The sequence below is a fragment of the Tauraco erythrolophus genome, chromosome 11 (assembly GCF_009769465.1).
Source record: "Tauraco erythrolophus isolate bTauEry1 chromosome 11, bTauEry1.pri, whole genome shotgun sequence".
Lineage (NCBI taxonomy): Eukaryota > Metazoa > Chordata > Aves > Musophagiformes > Musophagidae > Tauraco > Tauraco erythrolophus.
The window spans coordinates 19,357,556-19,372,888 of record NC_141475.1 but is presented as its reverse complement, the minus strand read 5'-3'; the positions used below and the strand labels follow the sequence as shown (position 1 = coordinate 19,372,888).

The following is a 15,333-nucleotide window of genomic DNA, read 5'->3' as shown; positions in this document are numbered from 1 at the left end:
TATGATGTCCTGACTGATTCCTGAGCATCAAAAGAAAACTCTGGAGTTCAACCCTGGTCAACTCCTGCATGAGGAAGGACTTTTTTTTTTTTCTCCAGAGAAGCCTTCTTACTCTTCTCACTCTTCAACAGGTGTTGAGATAGATACCTCGAATGCTGCTGAAGAACTCAGATGAAGGAATAAAATGTGAAACCATCTTTCAAAATGTGCCTGATGTCCCTTCTGCCAGCTAATAAGTAACACCAATGGATTATGCAAGCAGTGCTGCAAGGATGGGTTGAGTTTTGTTTAGACAGTGACTCTTGAGAAAGAATGACAGCTTGCAGGGCCATCTCTGCTCTGGCAAGGAGTAACAGCCTCAGAGAAAGCACGGGGCAAGGCAGCAGAGGATGGGGTGGAGAACAGCAGTTAAGACCAATAATTGCCCTTTCAGGTCCTTTCTGCAGGGCTCCATATATTTTTGGGTGAGCAGCCAGCACGCATGGAGCTCAATCTTCGGCAGCCTTTTGCAGGAATTTAGATTCACACTGCCTGATAGAGTTAAAGAAGTCAACACATAATATCTTTTGGGGAGCACTGTGTAACCCCATCCCTATAAGGTCTGTGCTGTTCTTCTTGAGGCAGCTTGGTACCAACATCTCAAACAGCCTATTCCATTAACTTCACTCAAGAAATTTTCTAAGAACTGCTCCTGTTTCTAGTTTCTTGTGTTGAGGACGTCTTTGTATGCGCTCCTTCAAGTGCTGTGAATTAAAAATAAAGCAAAGAATTACAGACTCTGACATTAATTCTGGCTGAGCAGGAGTCAGTCTTTCTACTGAAAGAAGGCAGGAACTCTAATGTGTAAAGCCTCATAGTGGACAAGAACTCAGTGCCAACAGGGGGTTGGAAAGCCTTGGCTGCTGAGGGAGGATCCAGCTCTAGACCTGATATGAAGTAGTCAGCAGAGCTGTCAGTCTGTGCTTCCAAACAAGCAAAGGAGCTCTTTTATCTAGGAGTGTGGTGATCCCTGAAGAGTGTTGGCCTGTGCTCCCTGTCCTCCTGTACTTCGTGGGAGGAGTCAGACTACTGCTTTTAGCAGAACAAAAGCAAAGGCCATTGTGTTTGTGGAGGAGTTCAGTATGATTACCTTGCCAGGACTCCTGCTGCAGGTGGAGTTATGGGCACAAGGTAAACTGCTACCCATCAGGTTTTTGAACCTACACCTGTGTTGTTCAGAAGACCTATATCCCTGGCAATGCTATCCTGCCTCTCCCACCACCAGGATTTTTCCACCTGTAAAATGAGAATAAGAACACTTGTTCTCCTGGAATTGTTACAGGCATCTTGAGATAGCACACTGCAACCTCCCCTTGGGATTTCCAGTGTTCTCCTATGACATCTGAAACGTGCTCCTTGTTATATTTGCCAGTCCCTGAGCAGCCACTGTTGGGAAATGCTGCTCTAAACACAGGCAGGTGAGGTGGAGTTTGTTGTGCTGCAAGCTGTGTTAAAAGGCAGCTCCTGGGATTTAACAATGTCCGGATTAAAAGTCTTAGTCCCTGCCTATCCTTTAGACTGTGGTCTCTAGTAATTGTGTGACATAGAGGTACGTTAGAGAAATCTACCTGGAGTTCAGAAGAGGGGCCCCAGCCAAGGAAATAAAATGTCATGCGCTTCTGGGGTTAAACCAGAGGAAGATTCTTTGACCTATTAGTGTTTGCTAGGATGTGGGAATAAGCTGTTCTGGGGAAACGAGCTTCATGTGCCACCTTCGTTTGCCATTACAGGCAGGTAAAGGCTTTGTCATGTGAAACGTCTTGCTAGTTAGAGGGAACTGGAGGAAATTTAGGAATTAATTTGCATCACTGAATTATTACAGCTTGACAATAAACTTTGTAAAATCCTGTAATTTCCTTAGCTCCTTATTGCACTGGAGTTTAGTCTTAGACCAGTCACAGTGGGGGGCTGGAGGAAAAGGGTGCTTGGGGCACCCTGATCCATGGTCCAGCCACGCTGTGCCTGGAGAAGCCCTTCTTGGTCTGCTTCCCTGAGTATTCTCTGCAGTGTAGAGAGCTGCGAGAGGCACTTGGCTGGCTTCTTCCAGGTGCACTGTGCTTGCAGGGCAGCCATGGGTGATCTCTGGTGTGTAGACCTGAGGAGCTCGGAAAAGCATGGATCAGGGGTGCAGCTAGACCTTTGGCGGGTGGAAGAAGATTTTGATTGCACAAAAATCTTCAGAATCTTTCCAGAGAAAATCAGTGATGTCTTCTGAGATGTGATGAACTTGGAGTTTATTTGTGTATGAGATCGGTTATGCTTTTTGCCAACAGTACTAACAACACTTGATTCTTCACTGTGCTATTTGCATTGTTTACTGTGAAAACTACATTGTTTACTGTGAAAACTCAGATTACAGCACTTCCTTGCTCTTGGTTACCAAATCTGTGTTTGCAGCCATTCTTATACAAGGCTACCGACTGCTTCCTTTTGCCTCTGCCATGAGGATGCTACCTGGGGAGTGCTCCTGTCCTTGTCTGTGTACGTAGTGCCCGGATGACAGCTGCAGCTTTGTATCTGAGCTCTTGGCTTGCCTGTAGTCAGTGCTTTGAGTGACATGTTCCATCAAACCGATTGCTCAAAGGGATGTTTCTGAATAAGGTGCCTGCCTTCTAGCCTCTACCAGATCCGAAAGTGATGGTAGGTATTAGCATATTGCAGCATAGTGATGTATTAAATGCACTCAAGAATGGGAACACTACTCATTTTCTGCAATCAGGAAAGAAGGGAGGAAAAAAATTCAGAAAGCTTAAATGTTACAGGGAAGAGTTAAGAACAACAATATAGAGTGATTTCAACAGACAGATTCATAGTAGTTTTCTCAGTGATAGAGTAGTTTGGAGGTGTGAAATGATGATAAGTGTAATTCTCATATCCCTGATTTTGTTTCTTCTGGGTGCACAGTTCCTGAAATTGCAATGGAAAAGTTGTGGATTTCCTCCTGGACCAACCCCATTTCCCTTCATTGGAAGCATCTGGTGGATAAATTTTAGAGCTGATCATGGGAGCCTGAAAAAGGTATGAATTTGCAGATGTGAGCTAAAGAGCTATTGAGGCAAAAACTGTAAAAACTGGTGATGGCTGTTGATAGGCCAATGTGGTGGCAGGGAGAACTTAATCCTGAGAGAGGGTGAATCATGGAAGTTAAATTAAGTGCCTAAACAAGTTAAGTAAAATCTGTAGACAGTCTAATCCGTGTGAAAGCTAATATGTGTGCAAGTTGAACAGAACTGAGGACCGTAATTTTGCCTCAAAAAAGACTTTGTTTTTTAAGGGAGACGTTTTGCCTTAAAAGAAAAAAGTGTTTCTCAGATTTCCTACCAGAGGTGCACACAGAAGATCTTCTAAAAAAAAAAGTGTCTTAAATTCAGAAGACATGAAAAGCACACCAGTATGTCTTCTGCTATCATGAGATGGAAACAAGATTGTATCCCATATGCAGCCAAAACTGTAGCTCCGTTGTTTTTCTAAAGTCCAGTCTGGGAATTGCTCCTTGCAGATGAGCTAAGGATGTATGTGGTGGTGAAAGGAAGGAGCTGATGGGAAGAATTAGAACATGCTAAGCATGTTAATACAGGTTCTTTCAGTGCTCAGCATCCTTTGCTGAGTCAAAGCTTCGTGACAGAATCCAACGTGTTGACATATTTTTCAAGTATGGCCTTTCCTTAGGTGCTAAGTAAAACCTACATGTCAGGGGATACCTGGCTGCAGCTGGAGAATGTTGGCTTTAGGACAAGGGAACTTAAAAGACCTTGATGCTAAAGTTTTTTGATGGGTACATGTTGATCACTGTGGGAGGACAGAGCTGTACTCTTTCGTTGCCTAGAGTTGGGGACTTTGTCCTTGCTGAATACCCACAAGGTTGCCTGAGAGCAGTCCCCATCACTACTCAAGCAGAGGTTGGATCTATGTTCAGATGCCTCAGTGGACAGCACTTCTGTATGAGAGGTGAAGAGGTCCTGCCATTGAAACTTGAAATCTGCGGGACTAGAAGGAAAGTTACACCTGGAATATGTAATTTCAAGAACAACTTGTTGCTGGCTGAGGAAATGCAATACAGAGTTGAAAAATGTATTCGAGAATGGACAGGTGAAATTTAATGTGAAAGCTAGTACAGGTCTGTAAACACTAAGTCAGGGGTGTTTTCTTAATTGTTACTATCGCAAAGGCCACCCAGGTCAAGGTGTAAAAAGGGGAAAAGCGTCTCTTCTTTTGTCATTCCATTGCTGTGAATAGTGGGTTCCCAGAGAGAGCCCAGAACCTTACTGCAGTAAGCACTTCCACTGCAAAACAAAACCTCTGCCCTTTTTCATTTCCTGAACCCCTGGGTAATGGCATGCTGGAAGAGAGCATGTCATGCCCATCACGTGTGCATTTTGGTTGATGTTTCTCTCATGGTTATTTTTTTGGCATTGATCTAACCTACAGCTGGCAAAAATCTATGGCAACATCTGTACACTGTGGCTGGGTCACAAACCTATGGTGGTGCTGTATGGATTCCAAGCCGTGAAGGATGGTCTCACCACCAACTCAGAGGATGTTTCAGGGCGACTACAGACCTATGTCTTCAAAAGAATGTCAAATGGAAAGGGTAAGATGTCCGTATCTGTGGAAGGTCTTGACTTTGTTTCCTCTCATGTTTTACTTACTGACAAAACTTTAGTTCCCAATTTACCCGTTCTGTCTGGTCAGGATGTACGATATCATTCTGCAGCATTACTCTAAGCTGTCTCCAAAGTTCCACTGTCACACTTGTATTTCAGAATCTCATCAGTGAAGCTGTATTTGTACCTAGCTAGGTACAAATTGTCCATTCTTAGTGTTGTTTAAGTGTGTGTCCTGATTTGAAATAATCTGGAGCTTGCAGCCGCCTCTGCAAGCTAAGGCTGAAGCAATTCTTTATGCTCCCGGTGGTTTGTTTACAGCAAAGGCTGTTGTAAAGCACGTACAGAGCTGTTGAACAGGATCTAGCCTTTTGGGAAGTCCGAAGGCACAGGAAGGTCACTGGAGCTTTAAATGTATTAGCTCGACTGTAGGTGCAACATATCCTTGTTCAGAGCTTCTTATTGTGCATTGATATCAGACACCGCTGAATTATGGATGGATGGGGAATAAAGATGGTGCTGCGTTTAAAACAGAAATGATTGAACTTGTTTCCATCAGCCTCTTATCTGGAGGATGTAGACTAGATGCCTTTATCCTCAGCCAGGCTTTATTGCATGTGGACTACGATCTGGAAAGCTTTAATTTATAATAGTAGCTAATATAAGTAGAGAAAAACATCCTTAAGGGATAGAGATGATTAAGTCTGAGACCATTTCAATCCATTTGGAAGGGTCTTCATTGACACCTTTTATCTGGGTGATGTGGAGCGAAGTAGCTATTGTCAGAGTGATGGCAATTTGTCAGAGGGATGGCTTTAACAAACAGCTGGTGCACAGCTGCAAGCTGGCAATCTCTGCGACACAAATACCTACCTGTTGGGCTGGCTTCTTTTCTACTAGCCCAGGGTCCCAGCAACACAGAAGGAATAGGGGAGTGTTATTCCAGACTGTGGTCAAGCAGCTGTCTCAAGGAGCAAGCTGCCTTTCCCATGGTGGAAGGAAGTGGTTCCCCACCATGTGGGTTAAATGGTTTATGCTGGGCTGTCTGCTAGAACACAGACTCACACCACAGGGGCCTGGGATTCCTTCCTGTCCCACAGTGAGACCTCTGGTCCTCGGAAGCTGTTTGGAGATTGGCTAAAGCCTGCTTTTCCTGCTCTAGTTCTTGCTAGACAGTTCTTGCCCTGGCTTCATTGTCTTTCCAGGAGGGACCTGGACCAGGACAAGAGCTCAATATCTGGTGTCAACAGTCTGGTAAAAGCAGGACTCCTTAAAAAGCCAGAGACTGTGTAGCACAGACGCATGCTCAGAACCAGTTATCAACTCTAGCCATTAGAGAGTTTTTCTTTTTGAAGCACTACCAACAGGGACATGTGATGATCTCCAGAAGTTTTGCATAAGGATAAGAAACACTAACATAGGAAACATCGACACTTCCCCAATGAGCTCCACAGAAATCGCCGCTGGCTTATGAGTAGCTTGGTGAGAGACATCATCGTATTTCCAACGACAGAAACCTGAACTCTACTGTTTGTTGAGGAAAGCTGTCTTTGCCACTTCTGCAGATTTGACAAGTGGCAACATCTGTAAGAACACGATGACCATATGGGGATGTTGTCAAACATAATGGGCAAAATGCAATAGCCTACAAGTATTAATTGTATTAGAAGATCATACAGAATAACAAACGAGATCTTGTAAGAGATTGCATGAGCTGGGCTGTAAGCCTTGCTGTGCGAATGAAGTTTTAGATTCGTTTCTGCTCAAAGCATGGGCAAAGAGAAGCCAACACCAACTCACACAGTCTTTGCAACTTGGAGCAGGCTGCTGGGTGGAGTTTTGAGTAATGACAACTGTTCTTGAATGCTTCAGAAAGAACAGGACTAGTTTTGGAAGGCAAGTGTGTGAATCCTGAGATTTGAGTGGGCTTTTTTGCAGGGGTGGAAATTTATTAACCAAGTAAAAGAACATTGCCCTAATGTGACTCTCTTCTTTGAGTGACAGCATGATGAGAAGATGATTCTTAGTGTGTCTGTCATTTACTATTATATGAACATTAACGTGACATAAGTTTGATTCTTGATGGCTGAAGGTATCCTGGTCTCAAGCGGTCCCATCTGGAAACATCAGAGGCATTTTGGAATTGGAGTTCTCCGAAACTTGGAGATACAAACTCAGGCCCATTATCTGGTCGAGTTCTTCAGGGACAAAGATGGTATGCTGTTGGCAAGGTGCTTGGGAACTGCATCTGGGCTTTTGACATAGTACATAGTCTGCATGACTCTGAGGGTGAAAACTAACCATTTTTGCTCCAGAAAAGGATGGGTTTGGAGCACAGCTTAGATTTAGAGTATGATCAAAACTGTTTGTACAGTCAGACCTCAGCAATGTGTATTTTGGTGTCAACACCAAGATCAAGATTTTTTTTTTTTTTTTTTTAGAAAAGGTGACAAACAAAAAAGCAAGGCTGGAAGTTGAAGACTTGAGGCCTTTCTGTCCTCATTTTTGAATGAGGTTTATCTTTTGTTATGTTTGCAGTGAATTTTGAGTGTTTCAGTCTAACAGTCTAAATATCATAGAGGACATCTATTATAAAATGTCATTGTGATCTTGCTTCCAAAGTAGCAAAGGAGATAAAGTGTTTTGGAGATGAATGCTTGTCTCTGTCTGCAGGAAGAGCTGTTGACCCTTCCTTCCCCATTGTTCATGCTGTCTCTAACGTCATCTGTGCTGTGGTTTTTGGACATCGCTTCTCCAGAGAGGATGAAACCTTCTGCCAGCTGATTGAAGTGTACAATTGTATAGTGGCTTTTGGGAACAGCCACTTTTACTATGTGAGAAAATTACTTATTTAGTATGCAAATTATTTGATTGTTGAGCACATTTTAAATTGTATTATTATCCTATATAATTATATTATAATGTATGTTATTATAGTTATTGCATTATTTAGTACACATTAAATGCTGATAGAAATTCTGACTATGAATATGAACTAGACCTGCAGTGCTTTGGGTTTGACATTGTTCAACTATTATATTAATAATCTTTATTAGAATTTCGGAGCAAAGGTGATGTGCTTGGGATGCTGAACTTTTCTGCAGTGGAAACACCAGTATTGTTAAGATGAAAAGGTGATACTCTTTGTATCGGAATAAAAGGGAATAATTTTTTTTCTGTGTGCTAAGGTAATATATATTAATGCTTATTCATAATACATTTATTAATATTAATACATGTTAAATCTATCTGTGAAAGTGGATTCTTTTGTCGGTGAATTTACAGGGCAAATACAAGTAGAGTTATGCAGTAAGGATGGGAAATAATCCAGGGTGGAAACTGTGTTGTCTTTAATTTGTGGTTTTAATGTGTGTTCCTGTACTCGATATGAACCCAACGTTTCTCTTTGATCGTACAGTATTTTTCCTAGAGAAATTAATTCAGCAATTTAGCACGAAAAATGTCCATGCTGTATCTCTATAATAGCCTTGCTCTTGTCTTGTAACTCACCGTGTCTGTGTTGAATGGTTGCTCCACAGATGTGTGAAATATTCCCATGGGCTGCAGAGCACCTCCCAGGACCTGCGCAGAAAGCGTTGTTTTCCTGTGATTTTGTTCGGCCTTTCATAAGGCGGGAAATCAAAAGCCACAGGCAAAAGGGCACAATAGATGAACCAGAAGATTTCATTGACTTTTACCCGGATCAGATAGAGAAAGTGAGTAATTCATGCTGTATGTGGCACAGATCCTATCGTAACAGATTCCCTGTGCCTTCCCTACAGTTGCCTGTACATAGCAACGTTACTACAGAGCTCTACGGATACAGTTTAAAAACTCTGCCGTCAAATTCCAACAGGAACTTTGGATAGTTATTTTAATAACTTGCTGTAGAAGTCTGATTTAATTACATTGGTTTGTTGTCATACTGTGGAGTCTGTAGTGCAGTGGGCAGCAGTGGGGACTGCGAAAAGGTGCTGATATTTGGGTGGCTGTCTAATTCTGATTCTTTGTGTCTTATTAATATTTACATTTATTGTCTTCATGCTTCGTACTGAGCTTTCGTGCGCTTAGTAGTACTGTATGATTATCCTAACAATCTTAAAAAAAAAGAGAGCAGTCTCTGCTCTGAAAAAAAGCATAAATCTTTTAAGATGTAACATATATATGCAATAGATGGCTGAAATCAGCAAATGTACAAAGAGTGAAAAGGATGAGATGAAACTACTTTGAAATGTGTTTTTCTGATGTGGAAGTTAGCAGCGAGGCCACAAGTCACTCTAGAAGGCAGCGTAACAGGGCCTTAGGCACCTGACGCTTTCAACAGCGCCTGTAATTTAACAGTGTCAACGTACTTCTTTGAGGAAAATCTTTGCGTGAATCGTTGTTCTACCCAAGTACCTCCATCCTCTAAAAATATTGTTTGTTTAGGTATAGTGATGGGTCTCTGTCTCAGTGCTGCCACACAGGTGTACCCCATTTTATGTCTCTCATTGACACCTGTAGGCTAAAAACATCCCCAATTCTACATTTGATGAAGACAACATGGTGCAGTCTGTTTTTGACCTTTTCCTGGGTGGCTCAGAGACCACTGCCACCACTCTGCGTTGGGCGCTGCTCTATATGGTGGCTTATCCTGACATCCAAGGTGAGTTGTAGACAAAAACACAAGTGTGTTTCAAGTAGAACAATTGTCTGTTAAAGGGTTGGGTTTTTTTAGTTAAGATTAAGGTTTTTTTAATATCAAGCTTTCTTTTTTTTTTGAGCTTTGCTTTTAAGAAGCCGGTGAAGTAAAAAATTTTCAGACAGAGATTTTTAAATAATTTCGGGGATATTCAGCTTCTGATACTGTATTTTGTCTGTTGATTTTTTTGTCAGACTGTTTCAGTACTATAAGCATGTAATGGAAGATACAGTCCGGCTGAAAACATGTGAAATATGAGCTTGGGTTGGGGAAAAGTGTCGCTTTTCTTGTATCCAGAATGTGTAGTAAGAATATACTATTTGCACTCGTTAACTGAGACACCAGTTGTATTTCTGTATAAGAAGTATATTTATTGTGATGTATGGGAATGTTAAACAGAGAAGGAAGACAATAATGGGAAAACAAAAAGATGGCTGGGAAATTCTGGACAAAGTCATAGTTGCACACTAGTTTCAAAATGTTTTAATGATTTGATACAGGGCTTTCAGAGGTGATGAATTGCTAACCAGGTACATGTTCTCAACTCTTAGATTTAGAGCTAGAAATTGTTTTTTTCATGCTTTTGGTGCTTGAATTCTGGAAGAACAGAGCCCTGTGCACACACATACTTTCAAATTCTAATGAAATAAAAGGCAAACAAATCCTCTTAGATTACTAGCCTAATTTTAAAGCATGAAATTTGACCCTGAACCCTCTGAGACTGTATCAGCTGTGTTACTTACTGAAGCCTAGATAACAGCCAGAAGAGATTAACAGCTGGTGATGGTTTGGTAATATTATCCTGTTCCAGTCCTCAGCATTACATACATGTATCAGCTTGATACAGTGGCTGCCTTGCAACATGCTGATTTAGTGTGCTGTGAGTCTGTATTTAACTAGAGTAAAAATAAAAGCTTGAGTAACTGAACTGATCTCTTAAGAAGTAGTTCATGTTTTATTTACAGTCTGTGCCCCTTCCTTTAACTATGAAGCTCAATAAATCTGTTGGGCTTGTGGAAAGATGATCTGAACATAGAACCTATAAACTAGGAAATACCAGAGTGTAGTAAAATCATAACTAGAAGTCGTATAAACGTATTTACATTTTAAGATATGGTAAATATTATTTAATTACATATTGTATATTTTCCTATCACTGCTATAATCCAAAAAGGAAATGAAAGCTCTGTTTCATGCAAAACAGTGTTCTTGTATGTATAGGGACTTTTTTTTTTTTAGAAAAAGTGCAGAAAGAGCTAGATGCCGTTCTGAGTCCCTCCCATCTCATCTGCTATGAGGATCGGAAGAGACTGCCTTATACAAATGCTGTGATTCATGAGATCTTGCACTTTGGTAGCATTATTTTAATCACAATTCCTAGGGAAGTGGTGAAGGATACAACTGTTTTGGGGTATCAGCTTCCAAAGGTAGATATCTGTTCTGTTCCAATGTGATCTTTGGCCATGAGTTAAGTTCCTTGCAGTCATGTTTACCATTAACCCCTTTTCCCTCCCATTCAAGCAGATGGGTGCTGGTGACCACAGTGGCAGGCAGCATGTTTCCGCTACCCTGCCCTCTGGCCTGTGCCTTTATCTCATAGACAGTGAGTGAAAATGCTTTCCAAAAGCACAGTTTCACACCAATTAAATGAGTGTTCTGTGGGAGTGCTGCAGAGTCTTACTTTCCAAGATCCTGTGATTTTGAAATACTTTAAAGCACTTGAGCTCTTATACTTTCAAAAGACCTTAGAAAGACTTATCAGGATCATACAGTGGTGTCAGTAGGAAAAGTGCCGCAGACTTAATGCTAGGATATTGTCTGCCATGTGGACAAATGGGAGATGGAATGTTTTCTTCATTGGTGATGTCTGAGACAATATCAAGCATCTACTCAACTTCATTTACTTCAGACTTTTTCTTATTATTAAATCTGGCATCATATTTGAAATATAATGAAGATATTTCCTGACAGCTTCTGAACTGTTACCTAACCTCAAATAAAAAGCTTCTGCCAGCTTCTTTGACTTGTCCAGCCTTTCCAAACTTAACTTCAATGCCAAACCTCCCTAAAGGCACACATGGAGGCATCTTCCTGCACACCCCTGCTCCGTGGTGTTTGTCGTGCACATCTTTCCCGCCTTCAGCTTGAGAAAAATAATGTGAATTATACTATTTAATTTCCAGGGTGCTTTTTTCTTTATTTGCCAAAACTTGTCAGAATTGGGAAAATAATTTTTACTAGATTTAGGATGAGGTGCTGAACAACTGCAAACCACTCATTCTGTTGCCTTTTCTAACAGAATGGAAAAAAAGGAGACATGAAGGAGTACAGCAGGGAAATTCCTGAACCTGAAACACTGAAGTTTATTTTCTTACTTGTTTTTTGAAGAAAAAAACCCTGAAAACAGTTTGAGTTTCAGATCTTTTTTTTTCCTAATAAAATAATCTTTCTTTTCTGCTGATTTTCCACGTGACCAGCAGTGTGCTGAATTATAGCTGTAATCTGTTTGTGTCCTTTTCTTCTTGACGGGTGACACAACTGAGCCAACAGCATCTTCCTTTCAGGGCACTATGATTATGGCAAACATAGACTCAACTCTTTTTGACTCTGAATACTGGGAGACCCCTCACCCGTTCAACCCCGGTCATTTCTTGGACAAGAATGGAAATTTTGTGATGCGGGAGGCCTTCTTAGCCTTCTCAGCAGGTGGGTGCACTGATAACTGGGCCCGTTGGCGTGGGTTAGATTGTGAGTGTGAGGCTGTATTATGTTCACTGCGGAGAAGGCCCAAGGGAGTGTAACCCCAAACTGTAGGATCACACGGTTTTCACAGCCCAGAAAAATGTTTGATTACAAAAATAAGTTGTTTGGTAATTGTACAAACCCTTGATCTTAAATTTTTGTGAAAATGCAGAGAAAGTAAAAGGAGTAAGGCCTTAGAATTGCCAATAATCTGGGAATTCAAGTCTTTACACTGTCGTCCCTTGTCATTCTCTGCATATCTCAGGTTATGCTATTATAGTGGCTGTTCTGTGGCAGGCTGCTCTGCTGGAGCTGATTTATTTTGTATAAATAATTCAATATTCATTGGCACAGAAAGTTGAAGCGGGATCACATACATCCCAGATGGCTATGTCTTTCCTGAGGAGCTTCTGGAGTCACTTTTTCACCCAGTGTGTGAGTTTACAGAAGCTTAAACAAACAAAAGCTCTTGTGGATCATGCAAGGATGGAATAGCCTGGTTGTCAGAGCCCTCAGCTGAGATGTGGAAGTATCAGGCCCAGGTTCCTGGCCTAAACTGGGCAGAAAAGAAGTTTAACATTGGTTTCTCACATCCAAGTTGAATGGCCTAACCGCTACACTGCAGGATCTATCACTGTCTTTCTGTGACTGGAAATTACACCCTGAACACACTTAATTGATAAATTGGGAAAAGTTTTTTCTTTAACAAGTTGTTTTAACTGAAAACGTTATGTAGGAAAATGTCTAGTTGGATGGAGAATGTTCTCTGTATTCTGATTTTTCACTGCCATCAGTGAAGAGAAGTCAGCCTGTACTAAATGGAAGTTGTGAGGGAACCTAAAGATGCTTTCTTGCCATTGTCATTTGGAATCAGGAGTCTGAAACTCATTTAATAGAACTGGGGAGTCCTATAGATTAGGAAGCAAAGTATGAAACTACTGAGAAACATCTCTGGTATCTTCTTCTGTAATCTAGGCAGATCCTGCAAAGAAGGATTGCAGACATCTCAATTGTTCAGTCAGTTCAATCTGAGAGGAAAATATCAAATTCAGCAAAGCTTTTTGTTCCTTGATGATTCTCTTTTGAAAAGCCGGGAAGCAGCTGCTGGTTACAGACCTCTGTGGAGACTGACTGCTCTTTCCCTTCTGCCTCTGCAGGCCACCGTGTGTGTCTGGGAGAGGTGCTGGCAAAGATGGAGATTTTCATCATCTTCTGCAGTCTGCTGCAGACATTCAAGTTCACTCCACCAGAAGGAGTTAAGGAAGTCAACACAGACGTTATCTTTGGGAGCACAATGAAACCCCATCCCTACAAGATCTGTGCAGTTCTTTGCTAGGTTGCAGGGTATTACATATTTGAGAAAGAGGCATTGCCACAAGTTTGCTAGTGTGTTGATCTTTTGTGCAGCTTCTATGATTTTCATTTCTAGCTCAAATTCAGTGTGAATCTGTCCTTGTTGTGTTACATGACTAAGAAGCCAGCCCTGAAAATACTCTGTTTTTCCCATATCTGGAAAAATCTCTGTGCATTATTTTTTTTCTGCTGTATTACAAATGAAATAAACAGAAAATTGTTACGGTGCCTGGTCTTACTGGAAACTCAACAGGAATCTTACTGGAGGGAGAACAAACATTAAAGCCAGGTGTTGGAGGTCTTCCCATCATTCCCATGTATTCCCATATCTAGAGTGGGGTGGGTATAGAAATACTCTTTTCAGAGGTGGTGGCTCTGGGCGTTGCCAGAGCCCCAGCTATGGTTGCTATGGGGGAATAGAGTTGTGGAGGGATGCCTCAACTAGGTGTGCACCAGCTGCTTTGCTTATTTAGCTGAGATCCATGTGGAGATGATGGCTTGAATCTGGAAGTAACAGAGCTACAGCAGTGCAACCCTTCGTTTGTGTGTGATGCTGGTGACTCAGGCCGAAAGTGAAGGCAAACCCTGTATATTCTGTGATGAAGAATGGCAGAGGGGACCTTCACTGCTGGTGGAACAAAGTGGGTGTAAATAGTAACAGACCAGTGGGCTGGCCTGAAAAAGTTGTGGTTTTTTTGCGTATGTTGCTGTGGTGTGTTTGAGAGGTGTTTCTATGAAACAGTGTCCTCTCACACAGTGGAGTTTTGTCATGATAATGGCGTACAGCAATCTAGGTCAACCGTGTCTCTCTACTGATGCTTGAAAGCACAGTTAAGGGGACTGCTTGCAGTCTTGTGAAGCAAAGCTTGGTGCCTGCAAAGGAGGGACAGGGCAGGAGAAATGTATGTAGTGTTTCCCAAGAGCTGTGTGAGAATCAAACTTCTTGAGAGTTTTCTATGAGCACGGGGCAGTTGCACACAGCCTTCCAACCGCTGAGCTAAGGGACACTTAGCAGAGCTGCTGAGTTGAGAGTGCCTGTCAGTAAGGCACGCACACCGTGGGGAAGATCTGTGCAAGATGTGGCTGGCAGAAGCAGGAACAGTGCCCAAGCAGAGCTAGTGAAGAGCCAGTGCCAGAAACCAGTCACACTGTGAGGCTTGCCTTGCTACCCAGCAAGATTTAAAAATCAAGGCCAGAGCAAGGGCTACTAGTGGATGTAGCAAATATCTGTTGCTCTACCAGTTTCCTTCCCTGAGGAAAAGACTTTACAATTGTTACTGCAATTATACTTCAAGGATTAGTTGTCACTGCCTTGTTTATCCACCATGTTAGACCTTGTTTTCTTTCATGTAGTGCTGTCGGTTAAAAAAATTTATTCATTTTCGTGAAGGAGCTCCATATCATAAGGTTCAGTACCCTTTTCTCAGGCTTCTGGTTAGGGGCTCAAGTGGACGCTTTTGTCATGACTCACATAGATTTGAAGATGTTGATGTTCATCCCTCTCAGATGGTATCTAAACCGATGTGCTTTCCTAGCATCACTCCTCAGGGCAGGGCGGCAGGCAGGTGAGATATGGAACATGCCCTGAAACCCTATTATTAGCCTGGGAGTGTGAGCTCCCTTGCTGAACAGCTGCCTCTAGTACTTGCCTGGCAGATGCCCTAGCAGCTGTATGTTTTGAGAGTGGGAGGTGGTGATTGTTCCTGAAACTGAATTTGGGGCATGGAACATAAGTAATGGGGTGCATACAAGCTGCCATGAGGCTGGTGTAGGACACAGGCCACAGCATGTTTCAGTTCAAAAGCCTAAGTAGAGGGCAAATGGATCCTTTTCTCTGAGAGCTGAAAGGAAAGGGGGAGAGGAGAATGGGCCAGCAGCTCTCATGAGGAGAGGCAAAGGAGGAGGATTCTCTGG

At 42.1% G+C, this 15,333-nt stretch overlaps 1 protein-coding gene across 1 annotated transcript; it reads left to right on the top strand.

Annotated features, from left to right (window-relative positions):
* The first annotated feature begins 2,889 nt into the window (after positions 1-2,889).
* Positions 2,890-13,402, top strand: LOC104379606 (cytochrome P450 2J6-like). The gene is made up of 9 exons (XM_086618631.1): positions 2,890-3,057; positions 4,468-4,630; positions 6,736-6,858; positions 7,317-7,477; positions 8,183-8,359; positions 9,147-9,288; positions 10,564-10,751; positions 11,889-12,030; positions 13,224-13,402. Exons 1-9 carry the CDS (start codon positions 2,890-2,892, stop codon positions 13,400-13,402), a joined length of 1,443 nt encoding a protein of 480 aa, XP_086474757.1.
* The last annotated feature ends 1,931 nt before the right edge of the window (positions 13,403-15,333 follow it).

Bases quoted from the DNA above. Each gene is read 5' to 3' on its own strand.
- LOC104379606 (XM_086618631.1), top strand. From the start codon at position 2,890: ATGATGATAAGTGTAATTCTCATATCCCTGATTTTGTTTCTTCTGGGT. The intron at 6,859-7,316 runs GTATGCTGTTGG...CTCTGTCTGCAG, and splicing joins GTTCTTCAGGGACAAAGATG to GAAGAGCTGTTGACCCTTCC. The intron at 9,289-10,563 runs GTGAGTTGTAGA...TTTTTTTTTTAG, and splicing joins GGCTTATCCTGACATCCAAG to AAAAAGTGCAGAAAGAGCTA.